The 20430-nt window shown below is 51.3% G+C and overlaps 1 protein-coding gene across 2 annotated transcripts in view; it reads left to right on the plus strand.

Moving 5' to 3' along the window:
* The window catches only part of CRHR2 (corticotropin releasing hormone receptor 2), a 188832-nt gene that overhangs the window by 157484 nt on the left and 10918 nt on the right, over nucleotides 1-20430 (plus strand). For both annotated transcript variants that reach the window (XM_083186871.1, XM_083186872.1), the window contains 2 exons: nucleotides 1313-1448; nucleotides 11059-11100. In XM_083186871.1, coding sequence (XP_083042997.1) covers nucleotides 1313-1448; nucleotides 11059-11100 — 178 coding nt within the window. The remainder of the gene's footprint in view (nucleotides 1-1312; nucleotides 1449-11058; nucleotides 11101-20430) is intronic.

Below are 20430 nucleotides of genomic sequence, written 5' to 3' on the forward strand. Positions count from 1 at the left end.
CTGATGAGCCCGCACCCACCGTTTTTGTGGGTCAGTCATGTTGCAAATGCCATCGGAACACCCCCTGCCTGTCAGTCATGTTGCAAACACCCTGACGAGTGAAAAACTTGCCGAAGGCGTTCACGATGGAGGTTTGCGCATGAGACACTCTGTGTGTATGCGCAGAACCCCACCATTGGGACAAAGACGAATTCGGACCTGTGTGAACTTGTTCAGCTTTGTTGGGAAAGCAAAAAAGAAGCAGATGAGCAAAACCATGCTGCACTGCAGGGGGCGCTGATGTAACATGTGCAGAGAGAGAGTTAGATTTGGGTGGGGTGTGTTCAAATCGAAATCTAAATTGTAGTGTAAAAATAAAACTAACATCTGTGGGCTACGTGCAAATGCAGCCAGTGTTTACCGTGCACGGAAACAATATAAATGCATTAGCTCCCCTTGAATGGCCACACGGCTTGTTCCAGAAGAAAAAAATGACTTGCTTTTTTTGCTTTACTGAGTCTGGCCCATTGTGCGCCAAAGTTTAATGTGCCAATGCAGGGCCGGTGCAAGGCACCGGAGCACCCCAGGCGAGTCGGGGTGGGGGCGCCCTGGTGCCCGGGGGGGTGGTACCTGTGGTGGACGCTGTCGGCGTCCCTGCAGTGCTGGAGCGCGCAGGGGTGTCCGTGCCGTGGGGGTACCTGCGGCGCTGTCACTGTATAAAGCTGCTGGCGGCAGCGGGGTCCCTGCAGTGAATTGAGAATAACTAGCGCTATGCGCGGGAAGCGCTTCTGATTTTGAAAACACTTGCCGCACGCTGATTGGCTGAATCTCAGCCAATCAGCGTGCGGCAAGTGGTTTCAAACCCAGAAGCGCTTCCCGCGCCGTCGCGCGCATAGCACTAGTTATTCTCTATTCACTGCAGGGACCCCGCTGCCGCCAGCAGCTTTATACAGTGACAGCGCCGCAGGTACCCCCACGGCACGGACACCCCTGCCCGCTCCAGCACTGCAGGGACGCCGACAGCTATATGCTGGGGGTGAGGGGCGAACTGCCGCCCTCCAGGTGCCGGCGCCCTAGGCAAATGCCTAGAGCTGCCTAGTGGTGGCGCCGGCCCTGTGCCAATGGCATATTATAAGCAAATATAAAAATCAAACTGTAAGTTTTTCTGCGTCACCTGTTGGTTCGTACCAATGAACAATGAAATGCGGATACTTCTTCGCCCTCAGCTGGACAGTGACACCGTACACACAGACGGGGGTCACCAGCCCACCGAGTAAATTGCAGATCATGTCTGATGTACAATGTCCTAAACCTCTATCTTTGTACTTTGCAGGAAAGCCGTCAAGGCCACATTGGTCCTGCTCCCTCTCCTGGGAATAACCTACATGCTGTTCTTCGTCAATCCCGGGGAAGATGACATCTCTCAGATCGTCTTTATTTATTTTAACTCGTTTCTTCAGTCTTTTCAGGTAACTGAATCTTACAGAGAGTCTACTTCGGTCATCAATACACCAATGGGTATGGGTGTATTGATGACCTAAGGTCAACTGCATTAAGGTCGGCCACTATTGATTGACACGGCTTACAGATGGAGCTGCGGCCAATGGGCGCGACACGGAGACCCGAATTAGCACGCCGTTTGCTGGGACCGGGATACGCAAGCGTCTCACACGTTCACGCCTCCACTGCCGCGAATGGGGCGGGCAAGCGCCTCTCACACACATGCCGAGTCTGTAGGTCGACACCTGAAATAGGTCGACATGGCTAAGGTCGACAGTCGGAATGTCAACATAAGCATTAGATCGACAATGGGAAGGTCAACAGTCAAAAGTTTTTCAGGGTCCGGAATGCCGACTTAGTCAACATGGACACCGTCTAAGTGTCCCGTCTCCCCTTGCTTCGATCACACTATTTTTTTCTCCCACCATGCTGTATTGGATGGTAGGGCATGAAATACCACCTGTCGGCACATGTCGGCTCAATTTTTATTTTTTTTTAACTCATGTCAACCTTTTGACATTTCCTTTGTCAACCTTCCGACTCTTTCGACTTTAGCCACGTCGGCCTATTTCAGGTGAAGACCTAACGCCTGTCGACCTTCAGTGGTTGACTAAATGCATGTCATCCTAGGGCCAACCGAATGACCGTATCCCTCACCAATGTGGGTCATAATCAATAAGCTGATATAAATCTGATGTCACTGTAAGAAGAGTCTGAACACCTATCTCTAATTATCACTTATTACCCCTTTGAGTATCATGTGATGTTGGAGATTGTCCATGTGTCAGTGGAATTGATTTATTAAAGTTTCTAAACATGAACAGAAGCGGCCCATTGCAACCAATCAGGTTCTGGAGACCATTTCTCTTCTGCATTCTAATAATTGATAGAATATGATTGGATGCTATGGGAACCACCATCACTTGGCCACTTGCAATATTGTCATCTATGTCAACCATAGATGACCACAAAGATGCCCATCCCTAGTGCCAGGAGTGGAATGTAGGTCAACAGGGGGCACCAAGCCTGGGAGGAATAGGTCATGCCTGTAGTCATACTTGCCTTCCCTTCCGGAATGGCTGGGAGGCTCCCGAAAATTGTGTCCACCTCCCAGAAAGTTTGGCAAGTACCCCACATTTTTACTTTGAACCCCGAACCTCCCACCTGCCTCCTTGTATTGCCCTTGAGAAGAGAGTTTAAAGCCACTATTCGCGGCAGTTGGGGGAGGGGGCGGGTCTAAAATTACACAAAACAGACCCCCCCCACCTCGAACTGCAGCGAATCATGGCATTTATCTGCAATGGGGGTGGAGCTTACTGACATCAGCATCTGCTCAACCACCCCGGACTTCAGATCATTGTCTCCTCTCTGGGCTTCTCCCTGAGCGGAGGACACCAAAGTAGGCAAAAGTAAGCTTGTAGTACTATGCCGAGCGCGACCTCAAGTGTTACCGTGAAAGCATGCCCCCATTTGCACACTTTATCTATGCACACGTTAGTAGGGACATGCAGTAGTAGGAGCTGTGACGAACCTTCGGATGCCCCACCCCAGTTCGTCAATGGGTAGCCCCCCTAAAGGCCTACCGTGCTTGCACCCCAACACAGGGGGGCAGGCACCCAGCTATTCCTAAACAGCGCCCAGTGACTACCAGACCTTTGCAGGCCTGAAACTGTACTATTTCTCTAAGGGTGTCTGAATCCAGCAGGAAATGCCTTATCTCATCCCCCCTTTCTCCTACAGGAAGCATCAGCCAGTTGAATAGACTGAGACCTTGCAATCCACAATATGGTCTGTTTTGACTTCACACCTGGGCCGCCCCTTATCAGCAATGGTTCCTGGCCTTTTGTTCTCCCCGGGGACTTGTTATAGACTGGCCGGCACCAGACCAGCAGGGGGCCAGAGAGTCCCAGAGAACAACCAGTTTCCAGGGCTCCGGCCTCAGCCAATCCCTACACAGGACTCAGGGGCATTTACATCTCAGGATTCAAGCAACGACCAATCCGGTCGCAGAACTCAAGAATAAAAGGGGCTGACACAGCAGCTCTGGGTAAAACTTTCTGCATCCATCCAGGATCCCTGACCCGGCGAGGCAGGATCCCAGGGGAGGAAGCTGAGTTCCCTCCAGACCCCACCAGAACTTCAGCAGTGGGCAGTCGGCCCTGGCGCAGTGGACCCCATACCACAGCCAGCGGTTGCATCCAGCGTGCCAGCACCCCGACGGCACCCACAGGCCAAGCGGCTGGGATTCATCACCTGCAGGACCAGCAGTGGGCAGTCGGCCCTGGCGCAGTGGACCCCATACCACAGCCAGCGGTTGCCTCCAGCGTGCCAGCACCCCGACGGCACCCACAGGCCAAGCGGCTGGGATTCATCACCTGCAGGACCGGCAGCGGGCATCGGCCTTGGCTCAGTGGAGCCCGTACCTCCGCTGGGGTTCCGCATTCCCCCCTCACCAAGGCCCCACCAGCCTCAGCTCAGAGACTGCCCAAGGTGACTATTGACTGTGGAAGGGAAGGGGAGGTGTTCACCTTTGTGTGGTTCTGATATAGTTAGTGTGTGCTGTGTATATTGTAGGCTACCTGTATTGTGTAGTGTTAGTGGTGTGGTTATGGTTTTCATGTACTGTTAATATGAAATAAAGGTGCGCTTTGTACCTTGCTTTTGTGGCCTTACTGTGTGATCCGCGAACCGAGGTTCTCCCGGGACTGTGCAAATGCTGTAAACACTGCCTTTCTCAAGGCGGATACGAGCGATAGGCCCCTCCATGCACCCATGAGCCCGGGAGTCCTAACAATTGGTGGCAAGCAGTGGGGATCACACAGTCCTGTACACCAGGCAGAACCAGGGGCCCGTATCGTTATACGGCCAGGTTCTGTTGGCACAATAGCCCATAACCTGATAGTATAGAACCACACAGGGAGGAACACGTAAGCCAGACCCTAAGCAGGCTAAAATGCAGGAGAATGAGGAGCAGCGGGCTCGACAGGAGCGCGAACATCCCTACCGGAGGGCCCGCAAGCCAGAGCTGCAGGTATTATGCCAGTCCAAAGACATCGCCTTTGTGGATACGGACACCCGTGAAGTCCTCATTGGTCGGCTCGGTGAGTGGGTACGCACCCATCCGGCCGGCCCCGACGACGAGACTGCCACAAGTCCTGCGGAGGACTCCGGCACGGGGACCTCTGCACAGCCGGCGATGGATACCCTCCCGGCCCAACTCCTTGCAGCGTTGGACACGCTGGGACACCGGGGGCCCCGCCTAGGGTTCCGGGATGTGCCTCCATTCCGGGAGGCCGAGACGGACATTGACACACACCTCCAGATGTTTGAGAACCTGATGGGAGTCCACCGGGTAGGTCCGGAGGACTGGCCCAAGTACCTAGGGCCGAGTCTGACCGGGAAGGCCCTGGAAGCCTACCAAGGACTCAGTGTACAGGCCTGTGGGAACTATGCCGAGCTGAAGAAGGCACTACTGGCCCGGTTCCAGATCACTGCTGAAACCTACCGCCAGCGCTTCCGAAGTATTAGGAAGAAGGAAGGTAGTTCCTACGTGGAGTATGGCTCACAGCTGCAGAGCCTCTACCGAAAGTGGACTGAAGGGAAGCAGGCGGCCAGCGCTGGGCAGATTGCGGATCTGATGGTAATGGAACAATTATTGGCCCAATTACCCGTGGACCTCCGGGAGTGGGTGGCGGATCGCGACCCCATCAGCCCGGGGAAGGCCGCCAGCCTAGCCGACGAATTCCTGGCTAACCGCTCGGGATGGAGGAACACGCTCTCTACCCCCTCCACCGGGCTACGGCGAGCCATTCAGGGCTCCCCGCCAGGGAAGCCCCCTACCAAACCCTTGGTCCCACGGTGGGAGCCCCCGAGAGCCCCGGCAGCCAACTTCCCACCACCCATTCCCAGGTCCCGAACCCCAATTGGACCTCGGGACTGCTTCCGCTGTGGACAGCCGGGGCACCTGCAGAGGAACTGTCCCCGGGGTCAAGACCGCCCCACCCCCGTAGCCCTTGTCTACGGGCAGCCGGCAAAGGGGCCCGGTGAAGAGGAGGAGGACCTATATACCGATGGGGATGAGGACAATGAGGGGGTCTATGCCGTGGACCTGGTAGGCGACCCGGGGGCACCTGCCCCGAAAAACATGCGGGGACACATGCAGCCAGTATGGGTCGAGGGACGGGAAGTAACTGGACTCAGAGACTCTGGAGCTTCTCTAACCCTGGTGGAGCCCGACCTAATCCCTCCCGGCCTCCTTCTGCAACAACAGCGAGTGACCATCCGCACCGCAGGAGGCCAGGAGCGGGACATTCCTGTAGCCCGGGTTCGAATGGACTGGAAGGCCGGGCAAGGAACCATAGAAGTGGGCGTGCTCAGCGGACTGCCCGCCAAGGTCATTTTAGGTAACGACCTTGGGCAAGGACTCGTGACCCATTTTGTGCAACCCGTTACCAGAAGCCAAACTCGGGGAGTAGGGAGGGGAGACCCGAACCCCCGACTACGGATCCCGACACCAACCCAGGCGCCGTCCTGGCGTGCAACCCTGGAACAAGGCCCCGGTCCTGAGAGGGTGAGTGAACCAAGTAACCATGACCTCCCGACTGTTCCTGACTTGGGGGAGGGCGACCGAGAGAAGTTTAGGAAGGCCCAGGCTACGGATCCCTCATTGGCCGAGTTGCGCCGGGCCGCCGAACAGGGGGGCCTGGACCGGGGAGGGAATCGTATAGTCTGGGAAAAGGGGCTGCTGTATAGGATAGTCCCCATAAGGCCTGACCTGGGGCCCGGCACCTCACCCAAACAACTGATAGTCCCCGCAGCCTATAGACCCGAGCTCCTAGCCCTGGCCCATGACATCCCGGCCGCCGGCCACCTGGGCACCCGTAAGACACGGAACCGGCTAGTGAAGAACTTCTTCTGGCCGGGGGTGTCACGGGCGGTAAAAGAGTACCGCGCCTCTTGTGACACCTGCCAGCGGTTAGCCGGCGCCCCAACCAAAGCCCCCTTGTTGCCCATGCCCATCATAGGGGAGCCATTCAAAAGGGTAGCGATAGACCTTGTAGGCCCCCTTAAGGTGCCCAGTCGGTCCGGCAAAAAGTACATCCTCACTCTGGTAGATGTGGCCACCCGGTACCCTGAGGCAGTGGCTCTCGCCTCCATAGATGCGGAGCACGTGGTACAGGCCCTTGTGGACATCTTCAGCAGAGTGGGGTACCCCCAGGAGGTGCTCACAGACCAGGGGTCCCAATTCCAGGGAGAGCTAGTGAAGACCCTGTGGGAGAAGTGGGGGGTGAGGGCTCTCCGGACCACCGCTTACCACCCCCAAACCAATGGGTTGTGCGAACGGTTCAATGGGACCCTCAAGTCCCTGCTCAAAGCATACGTCCACTCAGAGGGGAAGGACTGGGAGAAGGCGCTGCCGCAACTCCTGTTTGCCTACCGAGAGGTGGCACAAGAGTCTACCGGCTACTCCCCCTTTGAGCTGTTGTATGGCCACTCAGTACGGGGACCCCTCGACCTAGTCAAGGAAGGGTGGGAAGGGACCTTCCGAGACCCAGAACAGCCGGTTCTGCAGTACGTTGAACAACTGCAGGCGCGACTGAAGCGGGTGATGGGCTTAGCCAGAGAGAACCTAATCCAGGCCCAGGACAAACAAAAAGGATGGTATGACCAGCATGCTCGCCTCCGGGAAATGGTCCCGGGGCAGATGGTGATGGTCCTGATACCGGTGAAGCATAACAAGCTCCAGGCCACGTGGGCAGGTCCCTACACCGTCATGGAGAGAAAAGGTCCCGTCTCTTACCTAGTATCCCTAGACAAAGGGGGCCGGCAATGCCGCGTCTTCCACATAAACCGGCTTAAGGGGTACGTGGAGAGGCACATAGGGGCGATGGTGGTGTGCTGCCCACCCATGGGTGAGACCGAGCTAGACCCCCTCCCTGACCTGCTAGAGGTAGCTCGACAAAACCAGGGCATTGAGGCAGTGCAGATAGGCGCCCAGCTGGAACCCCAACAGCAGCAGGAACTGGGGGAGGTGCTCCGGGAGCATGAAGCCCAGTTCACCTGCCGTCCGGGCTGCACCCCACTGGCCACCCACAATGTGGACACCGGGGAGGCCAAACCTTGCCGACAGGCGGCGTACAGAATAACCCCGGAAGTATTGAGACAGGTCCGGGCCGAAATAGAAGAGATGCTGCAACTTGGAGTAATAGTCCCCTCCCGTAGCCCCTGGGCAGCCGGGGTGGTGCTGGTGCCGAAGAAAGATGGTACCACCCGGTTCTGCGTGGATTACCGGAAGCTCAATGAGGTAACGGTGACCGATGCGTATCCCATGCCACGAATGGATGAGCTGTTGGACAGATTAGGTGGGGCCCGCTATGTGTCCACCCTGGATTTGAGCAAAGGGTATTGGCAAATACCCCTATCCAGCGGAGCACAGGAGCGCTCTGCATTCACCACCCCCTGTGGCCTCTTCGAATTCACGATGCTGCCATTTGGGATGAAGAATGCCCCTGCCACCTTCCAGCGCACAGTGGATAACATGCTGGAGGGGTGCCAGGAGTTTGCCCACGCCTACCTGGACGACATAGCTATCTTTAGTGACAGCTGGGAGGAGCATCTGACTCACGTTAGGGAGGTGCTGACCCGGATCCAGCGAGCCGGGTTCACCATCCGCCCCGACAAATGCCACATGGGAATGGCTGAGGTCCAATACCTAGGACACCGAGTGGGAAGCGGGCAGCTGCGCCCGGAGCCCGCTAAAGTAGAGGCCATTCTAAACTGGCCCCGGCCTTCCTCCCAGAAGCAGGTCCGCGCCTTCCTGGGGACTGCGGGGTACTACCGAAAGTTTGTACCCCAATACAGTACCATAGCCCAGCCCCTGACCGACTTGACTAAAAAGAAACACGCCAAACAGATAGCGTGGACAGCCCCCTGTGACCATGCCTTCTCCCAACTCAAATTGGCCTTAGCCAGCTCCCCCGTGCTAGCCACCCCCGACTTTGACAAACGGTTCCTGGTTCAGACTGATGCCTCAGACCATGGGCTGGGGGCCGTCTTAAGCCAAGTAGGGGCAGATGGCCGAGACCACCCCGTAGTGTACCTGTCCCGGAAACTGGTGGAGCGAGAGAAGGCCTATGCCACCATCGAAAAGGAATGCCTGGCCATTGTGTGGGCCCTAAAGAAGCTCCAACCATATCTTTATGGGAAGGAGTTCACTGTCCTGACCGACCATAACCCCCTGAGCTGGCTTCAAAAAACGTCTGGAGAGAACGGGAGGCTACTACGGTGGAGCCTTGCCCTCCAAGCTTATAAGTTTTCTATTTCTCACAAAAAGGGGAAGGACCACGCCAATGCGGATGGACTGTCCCGACAGGAGGAGCCGGATCCCGCTCCCAGGAAACCACTGGCCCCGATCCTCCCGACTGGCCCTGATCCAAGAGCCAGCCCCTCCGACCGGGTTTAGGAAGGGGGAGGACTGTGACGAACCTTCGGATGCCCCACCCAAGTTCGTCAATGGGTAGCCCCCCTAAAGGCCTACCGTGCTTGCACCCCAACACAGGGGGGCAGGCACCCAGCTATTCCTAAACAGCGCCCAGTGACTACCAGACCTTTGCAGGCCTGAAACTGTACTATTTCTCTAAGGGTGTCTGAATCCAGCAGGAAATGCCTTATCTCATCCCCCCTTTCTCCTACAGGAAGCATCAGCCAGTTGAATAGACTGAGACCTTGCAATCCACAATATGGTCTGTTTTGACTTCACACCTGGGCCGCCCCTTATCAGCAATGGTTCCTGGCCTTTTGTTCTCCCCGGGGACTTGTTATAGACTGGCCGGCACCAGACCAGCAGGGGGCCAGAGAGTCCCAGAGAACAACCAGTTTCCAGGGCTCCGGCCTCAGCCAATCCCTACACAGGACTCAGGGGCATTTACATCTCAGGATTCAAGCAACGACCAATCCGGTCGCAGAACTCAAGAATAAAAGGGGCTGACACAGCAGCTCTGGGTAAAACTTTCTGCATCCATCCAGGATCCCTGACCCGGCGAGGCAGGATCCCAGGGGAGGAAGCTGAGTTCCCTCCAGACCCCACCAGAACTTCAGCAGTGGGCAGTCGGCCCTGGCGCAGTGGACCCCATACCACAGCCAGCGGTTGCATCCAGCGTGCCAGCACCCCGACGCCACCCACAGGCCAAGCGGCTGGGATTCATCACCTGCAGGACCAGCAGTGGGCAGTCGGCCCTGGCGCAGTGGACCCCATACCACAGCCAGCGGTTGCCTCCAGCGTGCCAGCACCCCGACGGCACCCACAGGCCAAGCGGCTGGGATTCATCACCTGCAGGACCGGCAGCGGGCATCGGCCTTGGCTCAGTGGAGCCCGTACCTCCGCTGGGGTTCCGCATTCCCCCCTCACCAAGGCCCCACCAGCCTCAGCTCAGAGACTGCCCAAGGTGACTATTGACTGTGGAAGGGAAGGGGAGGTGTTCACCTTTGTGTGGTTCTGATATAGTTAGTGTGTGCTGTGTATATTGTAGGCTACCTGTATTGTGTAGTGTTAGTGGTGTGGTTATGGTTTTCATGTACTGTTAATATGAAATAAAGGTGCGCTTTGTACCTTGCTTTTGTGGCCTTACTGTGTGATCCGCGAACCGAGGTTCTCCCGGGACTGTGCAAATGCTGTAAACACTGCCTTTCTCAAGGCGGATACGAGCGATAGGCCCCTCCATGCACCCATGAGCCCGGGAGTCCTAACAGGAGCCCATGATTGGGGGTGTGGTCAGCCACCAGAGAGGGTGGGGCCGGCCACCACAGAGGCTTGGCTAGCCAGTAAAGAGTGCATGGTCTAGGACTTGGACCGCTTTATAAATATGCATATTGATAGTGCATGCATGATAATATGCAAGATTAATAATAAGAATGCACTGTAGAAAATAGTTCACCACAGTCGTGTGTAACCTATGTACTGTATAATGTATGATTCAAGTGCACAGTGTGGAACATGACTTCTAGAGTAGGAGGTGAGCCCCCTGGGAGTGGGGCCCGTGAGAGAGATTCCACCTGTACCCCTGTGGGCCAGTCCAACCTTGTATAGCAGTAAATACACCTTTATAATAGAGTGAGGTGGACAAGTGGCAAAGTTGTCCCTATCAACCAATCAGCTTCTAGCTAACATTGATAAAGTACATTCTATAAAATGATCGGTAGAATCTCTGGGAGAAGCCCGGAGAGGAGACCACATACTATGAGTCAGGGGGGCAGGACAAGGCTAACGTCACCAAGCCCCGCTACCATGTCAAAAGCGTCAATTTGCGGGGCCGCTGTTTGGGGGAGGGGCTAAAATGTTGTTAAATTACATGATTCGCGTCATTTTAGCCCCACCTGTGGACCCGGGAAATTCATACTTTAATGCTGCGGGGAAGGGGGGGTGTGGGGGCGACGCGGGAGACTTGCCACCTTCCTGGGTGGGTGGGTGGGTGGGAGGGGGACCCGATTTGCGGGAGGGTAGGCAAGTATGTGTCTTATACATATTTACCTGAATTCTGAGACAATCAATAATCTAACATGTTTGTTTTGAATCTCTTACAGGGTTTCTTTGTATCAGTGTTTTACTGTTTTCTTAATGGGGAGGTAAGTACATGGACATTGGTGAAAATTATGTACTTTTTAAACCTCGTTTGGGGCTAGATGTATCAAGCTTCAAAAAGAGATAAAGAGGAGAGTGATAAACAACCAGCCAATCAGCCCCTAACTGCCATTTTTCAAACCCAGCCTGTAACATGGCACTGATTGGCTGGTTGTTATCACCTTTTAAAGCTTGAAACATCTGGTTCTTGGACACATGAAAAATAAATACCTCTATAGGCACTGATACACTTCCCTGAGGTATCGCATGCAGCCTTGCATGCGATACCTCGGCAACCGCCAACCGCCCACCGGGGAGTCGAGAGGGAGGAGCTTGTAACTCAACTCTTATTGCAGTGTAAACATGCAGCTGCCCAGAAGAAATAAATCAGTGTGGTTACCCCAAATAGGGTGTCTGGTGCCTCCTGCAAGAGGTGTGCCTAGAATTTTTGAAGCACTCATTCTAAATGAAGTCGTTAACACCTAATTAAGTTTGTCCGGCAAATGTTTTATTGATTGAGGTTGTGAGAACGGATGATTTGGCTCTGCGTGACATTGACAATCATATTCTGGGCCCAGGAGTTCACTGTGCAATAATTTCCACCAAAGGAGAAATCTTTCTGTAATCTATAATATATCAGCGGGGTGGAAAGGTTCCATTTTCCATCCTCTATTTACGCCTGTCTCGTTCTCAGCCTCAATTAAAAATGAAGAAGTGAAACGTAAGATATTAATAATGTTTTCAATGAAGCGCTGAGTATTGCATATTTTATTACACAAAACAATCTTAAAGGGTAAGTAATAGTTATGACGGCATTGAGTTGGTCTACACCAGAATGTCGACATGGCCTGAATGTCAACATTCGGGGCCAGATGCATTAAGCTTTAAAAAGTGATAAACAACCAGCCAATCCGCTCCTGGAGGCCGTGGTGTTGTTTATCACTCTCCACTTTATCACTTTTTGAAGCTTAGTACATCTCACCCTCTGAGTGTTGACATTGCCAAAATGTCAACAGCCAGAATGTCCACAGTTTTATGTTACTGCACGTTGAGTCTGTGTTTAGGGTAAGGCTGTGGTTACATAAAGGTTAGGCTGCTTCTACAGTTAGGCTGCTATTAGAGGTAGGGATATACTGCTGCCATTGTTAGGTTAGGCTGCTATTAGGGGTAGGGATATACTGCTGTCATTGTTAGGTTAGGCTGCTATTAGGGGTAGGGATATACTGCTGCCATTGTTAGGTTAGGCTGCTATTAGGGGAAGGGATATACTGCTGCCATTGTTAGGTTAGGCTGCTATTAGGGGTAGGGATATACTGCTATGATTGTTAGGTTAGGCTGCTGTTAGGGGTAGGGATATACTGCTGTCATTGTTAGGTTAGGCTGCTATTAGGGGTAGGGATTTACTGCTGTCATTGTTAGGTTAGGCTGCTATTAGGGGTAGGGATATACTGCTGCCATTGTTAGGTTAGGCTGCTATTAGGGGTAGGGATACACTGCTGTCATTGTTAGGTTAGGCTGCTATTAGGGACAGGGATGTACTGCTGCCATTGTTAGGTTAGGCTGCTATTAGGGACAGGGATGTACTGCTGCCATTGTTAGGTTAGGCTGCTATTAGGGGTAGGGATATACTGCTGCCATTGTTAGGTTAGGCTGCTATTAGGGGAAGGGATATACTGCTGCCATTGTTAGGTTAGGCTGCTATTAGGGGTAGGGATATACTGCTATGATTGTTAGGTTAGGCTGCTGTTAGGGGTAGGGATATACTGCTGTCATTGTTAGGTTAGGCTGCTATTAGGGGTAGGGATTTACTGCTGTCATTGTTAGGTTAGGCTGCTATTAGGGGTAGGGATATACTGCTGCCATTGTTAGGTTAGGCTGCTATTAGGGGTAGGGATACACTGCTGTCATTGTTAGGTTAGGCTGCTATTAGGGACAGGGATGTACTGCTGCCATTGTTAGGTTAGGCTGCTATTAGGGACAGGGATGTACTGCTGCCATTGTTAGGTTAGGCTGCTATTAGGGGTAGGGATATACTGCTGCCATTGTTAGGTTAGGCTGCTATTAGGGGTAGGGATATACTGCTGTCATTGTTAGGTTAGGCTGCTGTTAGGGGTAGGGATATACTGCTGTCATTGTTAGGTTAGGCTGCTATTAGGGGTAGGGATATACTGCTGTCATTGTTAGGTTAGGCTGCTATTAGGGGTAGGGATATACTGCTGTCATTGTTAGGTTAGGCTGCTATTAGGGGTAGGGATATACTGCTGCCATTGTTAGGTTAGGCTGCTATTAGGGGTAGGGATATACTGCTGTCATTGTTAGGTTAGGCTGCTATTAGGGGTAGGAATATACTGCTGTCATTGTTAGGTTAGGCTGCTATTAGGGACAGGGATGTACTGCTGTCATTGTTAGGTTAGGCTGCTGTTAGGGGTAGGGATATACTGCTGTCATTGTTAGGTTAGGCTGCTATTAGGGGTAGGGATATACTGCTGTCATTGTTAGGTTAGGCTGCTATTAGGGGTAGGGATATACTGCTGCCATTGTTAGGTTAGGCTGCTATTAGGGGTAGGGATATACTGCTGTCATTGTTAGGTTAGGCTGCTATTAGGGGTAGGAATATACTGCTGTCATTGTTAGGTTAGGCTGCTATTAGGGGTAGGGATATACTGCTGTCATTGTTAGGTTAGGCTGCTATTAGGGGTAGGGATATACTGCTGTCATTGTTAGGTTAGGCTGCTATTAGGGGAAGGGATATACTGCTGTCATTGTTAGGTTAGGCTGCTATTAGGGGTAGGGATATACTGCTGTCATTGTTAGGTTAGGCTGCTATTAGGGGTAGGGATATACTGCTGTCATTGTTAGGTTAGGCTGCTATTAGGGGTAGGGATGTACTGCTGCCATTGTTAGGTTAGGCTGCTATTAGGGGTAGGAATATACTGCTGCCATTGTTAGGTTAGGCTGCTATTAGGGGTAAGGATATACTGCTGCCATTGTTAGGTTAGGCTGCTATTAGGGGTAGGGATATACTGCTGTCATTGTTAGGTTAGGCTGCTATTAGGGGTAGGGATATACTGCTGCCATTGTTAGGTTAGGCTGCTATTAGGGGTAGGGATATACTGCTGCCATTGTTAGGTTAGGCTGCTATTAGGGGTAGGGATATACTGCTGCCATTGTTAGGTTAGGCTGCTATTAGGGGTAAGGATATACTGCTGTCATTGTTAGGTTAGGCTGCTGTTAGGGGTAGGGATATACTGCTGTCATTGTTAGGTTAGGCTGCTATTAGGGGTAGGGATATACTGCTGCCATTGTTAGGTTAGGCTGCTATTAGGGGTAGGAATATACTGCTGCCATTGTTAGGTTAGGCTGCTATTAGGGGTAGGGATATACTGCTGCCATTGTTAGGTTAGGCTGCTATTAGGGGTAGGGATATACTGCTGCCATTGTTAGGTTAGGCTGCTATTAGGGGTAGGGATATACTGCTGCCATTGTTAGGTTAGGCTGCTATTAGGGGTAGGGATATACTGTACTGCTGCCATTGTTAGGTTAGGCTGCTATTAGGGGTAGGGATGTACTGCTGCCATTGTTAGGTTAGGCTGCTATTAGGGGTAGGGATATACTGCTGCCATTGTTAGGTTAGGCTGCTATTAGGGGTAAGGATATACTGCTGTCATTGTTAGGTTAGGCTGCTGTTAGGGGTAGGGATATACTGCTGTCATTGTTAGGTTAGGCTGCTATTAGGGGTAGGGATATACTGCTGTCATTGTTAGGTTAGGCTGCTATTAGGGGTAGGGATATACTGCTGTCATTGTTAGGTTAGGCTGCTATTAGGAGTAGGGATATACTGCTGCCATTGTTAGGTTAGGCTGCTATTAGGGGCAGGGATATACTGCTGCCATTGTTAGGTTAGGCTGCTATTAGGGGTAGGGATATACTGCTGCCATTGTTAGGTTAGGCTGCTATTAGGGGTAGGAATATACTGCTGCCATTGTTAGGTTAGGCTGCTATTAGGGGTAGGGATATACTGCTGCCATTGTTAGGTTAGGCTGCTATTAGGGGTAGGGATATACTGCTGCCATTGTTAGGTTAGGCTGCTATTAGGGGTAGGGATATACTGCTGCCATTGTTAGGTTAGGCTGCTATTAGGGGTAGGGATATACTGTACTGCTGCCATTGTTAGGTTAGGCTGCTATTAGGGGTAGGGATGTACTGCTGCCATTGTTAGGTTAGGCTGCTATTAGGGGTAGGGATATACTGCTGTCATTGTTAGGTTATGCTGCTATTAGGGGTAGGGATATACTGCTGCCATTGTTAGGTTAGGCTGCTATTAGGGGTAAGGATATACTGCTGCCATTGTTAGGTTAGGCTGCTATTAGGGGTAGGGATGTACTGCTGCCATTGTTAGGTTAGGCTGCTATTAGGGGTAGGGATATACTGTACTGCTGCCATTGTTAGGTTAGGCTGCTATTAGGGGTAGGGATATACTGCTGTAATTGTTAGGTTAGGCTGCTATTAGGGGTAGGGATATACTGCTGTCATTGTTAGGTTAGGCTGCTATTAGGGGTAGGGATATACTGCTGTCATTGTTAGGTTAGGCTGCTATTAGGGGTAGGGATATACTGCTGTCATTGTTAGGTTAGGCTGTTATTAGGGGTAGGGATATACTGCTGCCATTGTTAGGTTAGGCTGCTATTAGGGGTAGGGATATACTGCTGTCATTGTTAGGTTAGGCTGCTATTAGGGGTAGGGATATACTGCTGCCATTGTTAGGTTAGGCTGCTATTAGGAGTAGGGATATACTGCTGCCATTGTTAGGTTAGGCTGCTATTAGGGGTAGGGATATACTGCTGCCATTGTTAGGTTAGGCTGCTATTAGGGGTAGGGATATACTGTACTGCTGCCATTGTTAGGTTAGGCTGCTATTAGGGGTAGGGATGTACTGCTGCCATTGTTAGGTTAGGCTGCTATTAGGGGTAGGGATATACTGCTGTCATTGTTAGGTTATGCTGCTATTAGGGGTAGGGATATACTGCTGCCATTGTTAGGTTAGGCTGCTATTAGGGGTAGGGATATACTGTACTGCTGCCATTGTTAGGTTAGGCTGCTATTAGGGGTAGGGATATACTGCTGCCATTGTTAGGTTAGGCTGCTATTAGGGGTAGGGATATACTGCTGCCATTGTTAGGTTAGGCTGCTATTAGGGGTAGGGATGTACTGCTGTCATTGTTAGGTTAGGCTGCTATTAGGGGTAGGGATATACTGCTGCCATTGTTAGGTTAGGCTGCTATTAGGGGTAGGAATATACTGCTGCCATTGTTAGGTTAGGCTGCTATTAGGGGTAGGGATATACTGCTGTCATTGTTAGGTTAGGCTGCTATTAGGGGTAGGGATATACTGCTGCCATTGTTAGGTTAGGCTGCTATTAGGGGTAAGGATATACTGCTGTCATTGTTAGGTTAGGCTGCTATTAGGGGTAGGGATATACTGCTGTCATTGTTAGGTTAGGCTGCTATTAGAGGTAGGGATATACTGCTGCCATTGTTAGGTTAGGCTGCTATTAGGGGTAGGGATATACTGCTGTCATTGTTAGGTTAGGCTGCTATTAGGGGTAGGGATATACTGCTGTCATTGTTAGGTTAGGCTGCTATTAGGGGTAGGGATATACTGCTGCCATTGTTAGGTTAGGCTGCTATTAGGGGTAGGGATATACTGCTGTCATTGTTAGGTTAGGCTGCTATTAGGGGTAGGGATATACTGCTGCCATTGTTAGGTTAGGCTGCTATTAGGGGTAGGGATATACTGCTGTCATTGTTAGGTTAGGCTGCTATTAGGGGTAGGGATATACTGCTGTCATTGTTAGGTTAGGCTGCTATTAGGGGTAGGGATATACTGCTGCCATTGTTAGGTTAGGCTGCTATTAGGGGTAGGAATATACTGCTGCCATTGTTAGGTTAGGCTGCTATTAGGGGTAGGGATATACTGCTGCCATTGTTAGGTTAGGCTGCTATTAGGGGTAGGGATATACTGCTGCCATTGTTAGGTTAGGCTGCTATTAGGGGTAGGGATATACTGCTGTCATTGTTAGGTTAGGCTGCTATAAGGGGTAGGGATATACTGCTGCCATTGTTAGGATAGGCTGCTATTAGGGGTAGGGATATACTGCTGCCATTGTTAGGTTAGGCTGCTGTTAGGGGTAGGGATATACTGCTGTCATTGTTAGGTTAGGCTGCTATTAGGGGTAGGGATATACTGCTGCCATTGTTAGGTTAGGCTGCTATTAGGGGTAGGGATATACTGCTGTCATTGTTAGGTTAGGCTGCTATTAGGGGTAGGGATATACTGCTGCCATTGTTAGGTTAGGCTGCTATTAGGAGTAGGGATATACTGCTGCCATTGTTAGGTTAGGCTGTTGTTAGGGGTAGGGATATACTGCTGCCATTGTTAGGTTAGGCTGTTGTTAGGGGTAGGGATATACTGCTGCCATTGTTAGGTTAGGCTGCTATTAGAGGTAGGGATATACTGCTGCCATTGTTAGGTTAGGCTGCTATTAGGGGTAGGGATATACTGCTGCCATTGTTAGGTTAGGCTGCTATTAGAGGTAGGGATATACTGCTGCCATTGTTAGGTTAGGCTGCTATTAGGGGTAGGGATATACTGCTGCCATTGTTAGGTTAGGCTGCTGTTAGGGGTAGGGATATACTGCTGTCATTGTTAGGTTAGGCTGCTATTAGGGGTAGGGATGTACTGCTGCCATTGTTAGGTTAGGCTGCTATTAGGGGTAGGGATATACTGCTGCCATTGTTAGGTTAGGCTGCTGTTAGGGGTAGGGATATACTGCTGTCATTGTTAGGTTAGGCTGCTATTAGGGGTAGGGATGTACTGCTGCCATTGTTAGGTTAGGCTGCTATTAGGGGTAGGGATATACTGCTGCCATTGTTAGGTTAGGCTGCTATTAGGGGTATGGATATACTGCTGTCATTGTTAGGTTAGGCTGCTATTAGGGGTAGGGATATACTGCTGCCATTGTTAGGTTAGGCTGCTATTAGAGGTAGGGATATACTGCTGCCATTGTTAGGTTAGGCTGCTATTAGGGGTAGGGATATACTGCTGCCATTGTTAGGTTAGGCTGCTGTTAGGGGTAGGGATATACTGCTGTCATTGTTAGGTTAGGCTGCTATTAGGGGTAGGGATATACTGCTGTCATTGTTAGGTTAGGCTGCTATTAGGGGTAGGGATATACTGCTGTCATTGTTAGGTTAGGCTGCTATTAGGGGTAGGGATATACTGCTGCCATTGTTAGGTTAGGCTGCTATTAGGGGTAGGGATATACTGCTGCCATTGTTAGGTTAGGCTGCTATTAGGGGTAGGGATATACTGCTGTCATTGTTAGGTTAGGCTGCTGTTAGGGGTAGGGATATACTGCTGCCATTGTTAGGTTAGGCTGCTATTAGGGGTAGGGATATACTGCTGTCATTGTTAGGTTAGGCTGCTATTAGGGGTAGGGATATACTGCTGCCATTGTTAGGTTAGGCTGCTATTAGGGGTAGGGATATACTGCTGTCATTGTTAGGTTAGGCTGCTATTAGGGGTAGGGATGTACTGCTGCCATTGTTAGGTTAGGCTGCTATTAGGGGTAGGGATGTACTGCTGCCATTGTTAGGTTAGGCTGCTATTAGGGGTAAGGATATACTGCTGCCATTGTTAGGTTAGGCTGCTATTAGGGGTAAGGATATACTGCTGCCATTGTTAGGTTAGGCTGCTATTAGGGGTAGGGATGTACTGCTGCCATTGTTAGGTTAGGCTGCTATTAGGGGTAGGGATATACTGTACTGCTGCCATTGTTAGGTTAGGCTGCTATTAGGGGTAGGGATATACTGCTGTCATTGTTAGGTTAGGCTGCTATTAGGGGTAGGGATATACTGCTGTCATTGTTAGGTTAGGCTGCTATTAGAGGTAGGGATATACTGCTGCCATTGTTAGGTTAGGCTGCTATTAGGGGTAGGGATATACTGCTGCCATTGTTAGGTTAGGCTGCTATTAGGGGTAGGGATATACTGCTGTCATTGTTAGGTTAGGCTGCTATTAGGGGTAGGGATATACTGCTGCCATTGTTAGGTTAGGCTGCTATTAGGGGTAGGGATATACTGCTGCCATTGTTAGGTTAGGCTGCTATTAGGGGTAGGGATATACTGCTGCCATTGTTAGGTTAGGCTGCTATTAGGGGTAGGGATATACTGCTGTCATTGTTAGGTTAGGCTGCTATTAGGGGTAGGGATATACTGCTGTCATTGTTAGGTTAGGCTGCTATTAGGGGTAGGGATATACTGCTGTCATTGTTAGGTTAGGCTGTTGTTAGGGTGAGATTTAAGCAGTAGTAAGGATCAGACTGCTGTTAGGTTTAGGTCACTATTTCGGTTAGGTATAGGCCACTGTTAAGGTTGGGTATAGGCCACTGTTTGGGTTGGGTATAGGCCACTGTTAAGGTTGGGTATAGGCCACTGTTTGGGTTGGGTATAGGCCACTGTTTAGGTTGGGTATAGGCCACTGTTTTGGTTGGGTATAGGCCACTATTTCGGTTGGGTATAGGCCACTGTTAGCGTTGGGTATAGACCACTGTTTGGGTTGGATATAGGCCACTGTTAAGGTTGGGTATAGGCCACTGTTTGGGTTGGGTATAGACCACTGTTTGGGTTGGGTATAGGCCACTGTTTGGGTTGGGTATAGGCCACTGTTTGGGTTGGGTATAGGCCACTGTTTGGGTTGGGTATAGGCCACTGTTTAGGTTGGGTATAGGCCACTGTTTTGGTTGGGTATAGGCCACTATTTCGGTTGGGTATAGGCCACTGTTAGCGTTGGGTATAGACCACTGTTTGGGTTGGATATAGGCCACTGTTAAGGTTGGGTATAGGCCACTGTTTGGGTTGGGTATAGACCACTGTTTGGGTTGGGTATAGGCCACTGTTTGGGTTGGGTATAGGCCACTGTTTGGGTTGGGTATAGGCCACTGTTTGGGTTGGGTATAGGCCACTGTTTAGGTTGGGTATAGGCCACTGTTTTGGTTGGGTATAGGCCACTATTTCGGTTGGGTATAGGCCACTGTTAGCGTTGGGTATAGACCACTGTTTGGGTTGGATATAGGCCACTGTTAAGGTTGGGTATAGGCCACTGTTTGGGTTGGGTATAGACCACTGTTTGGGTTGGATATAGGCCACTGTTTGGGTTGGGTATAGGCCACTGTTTGGGTTGGGTACAGGCCACTGTTTGGGTTGGGTACAGGCCACTGTTTGGGTTGGGTACAGGCCACTGTTTGGGTTGGGTATAGGCCACTGTTTGGGTTGGGT

The sequence above is a fragment of the Crinia signifera genome, chromosome 5 (assembly GCF_055691185.1).
Source record: "Crinia signifera chromosome 5, ASM5569118v1, whole genome shotgun sequence".
NCBI lineage: Eukaryota > Metazoa > Chordata > Amphibia > Anura > Myobatrachidae > Crinia > Crinia signifera.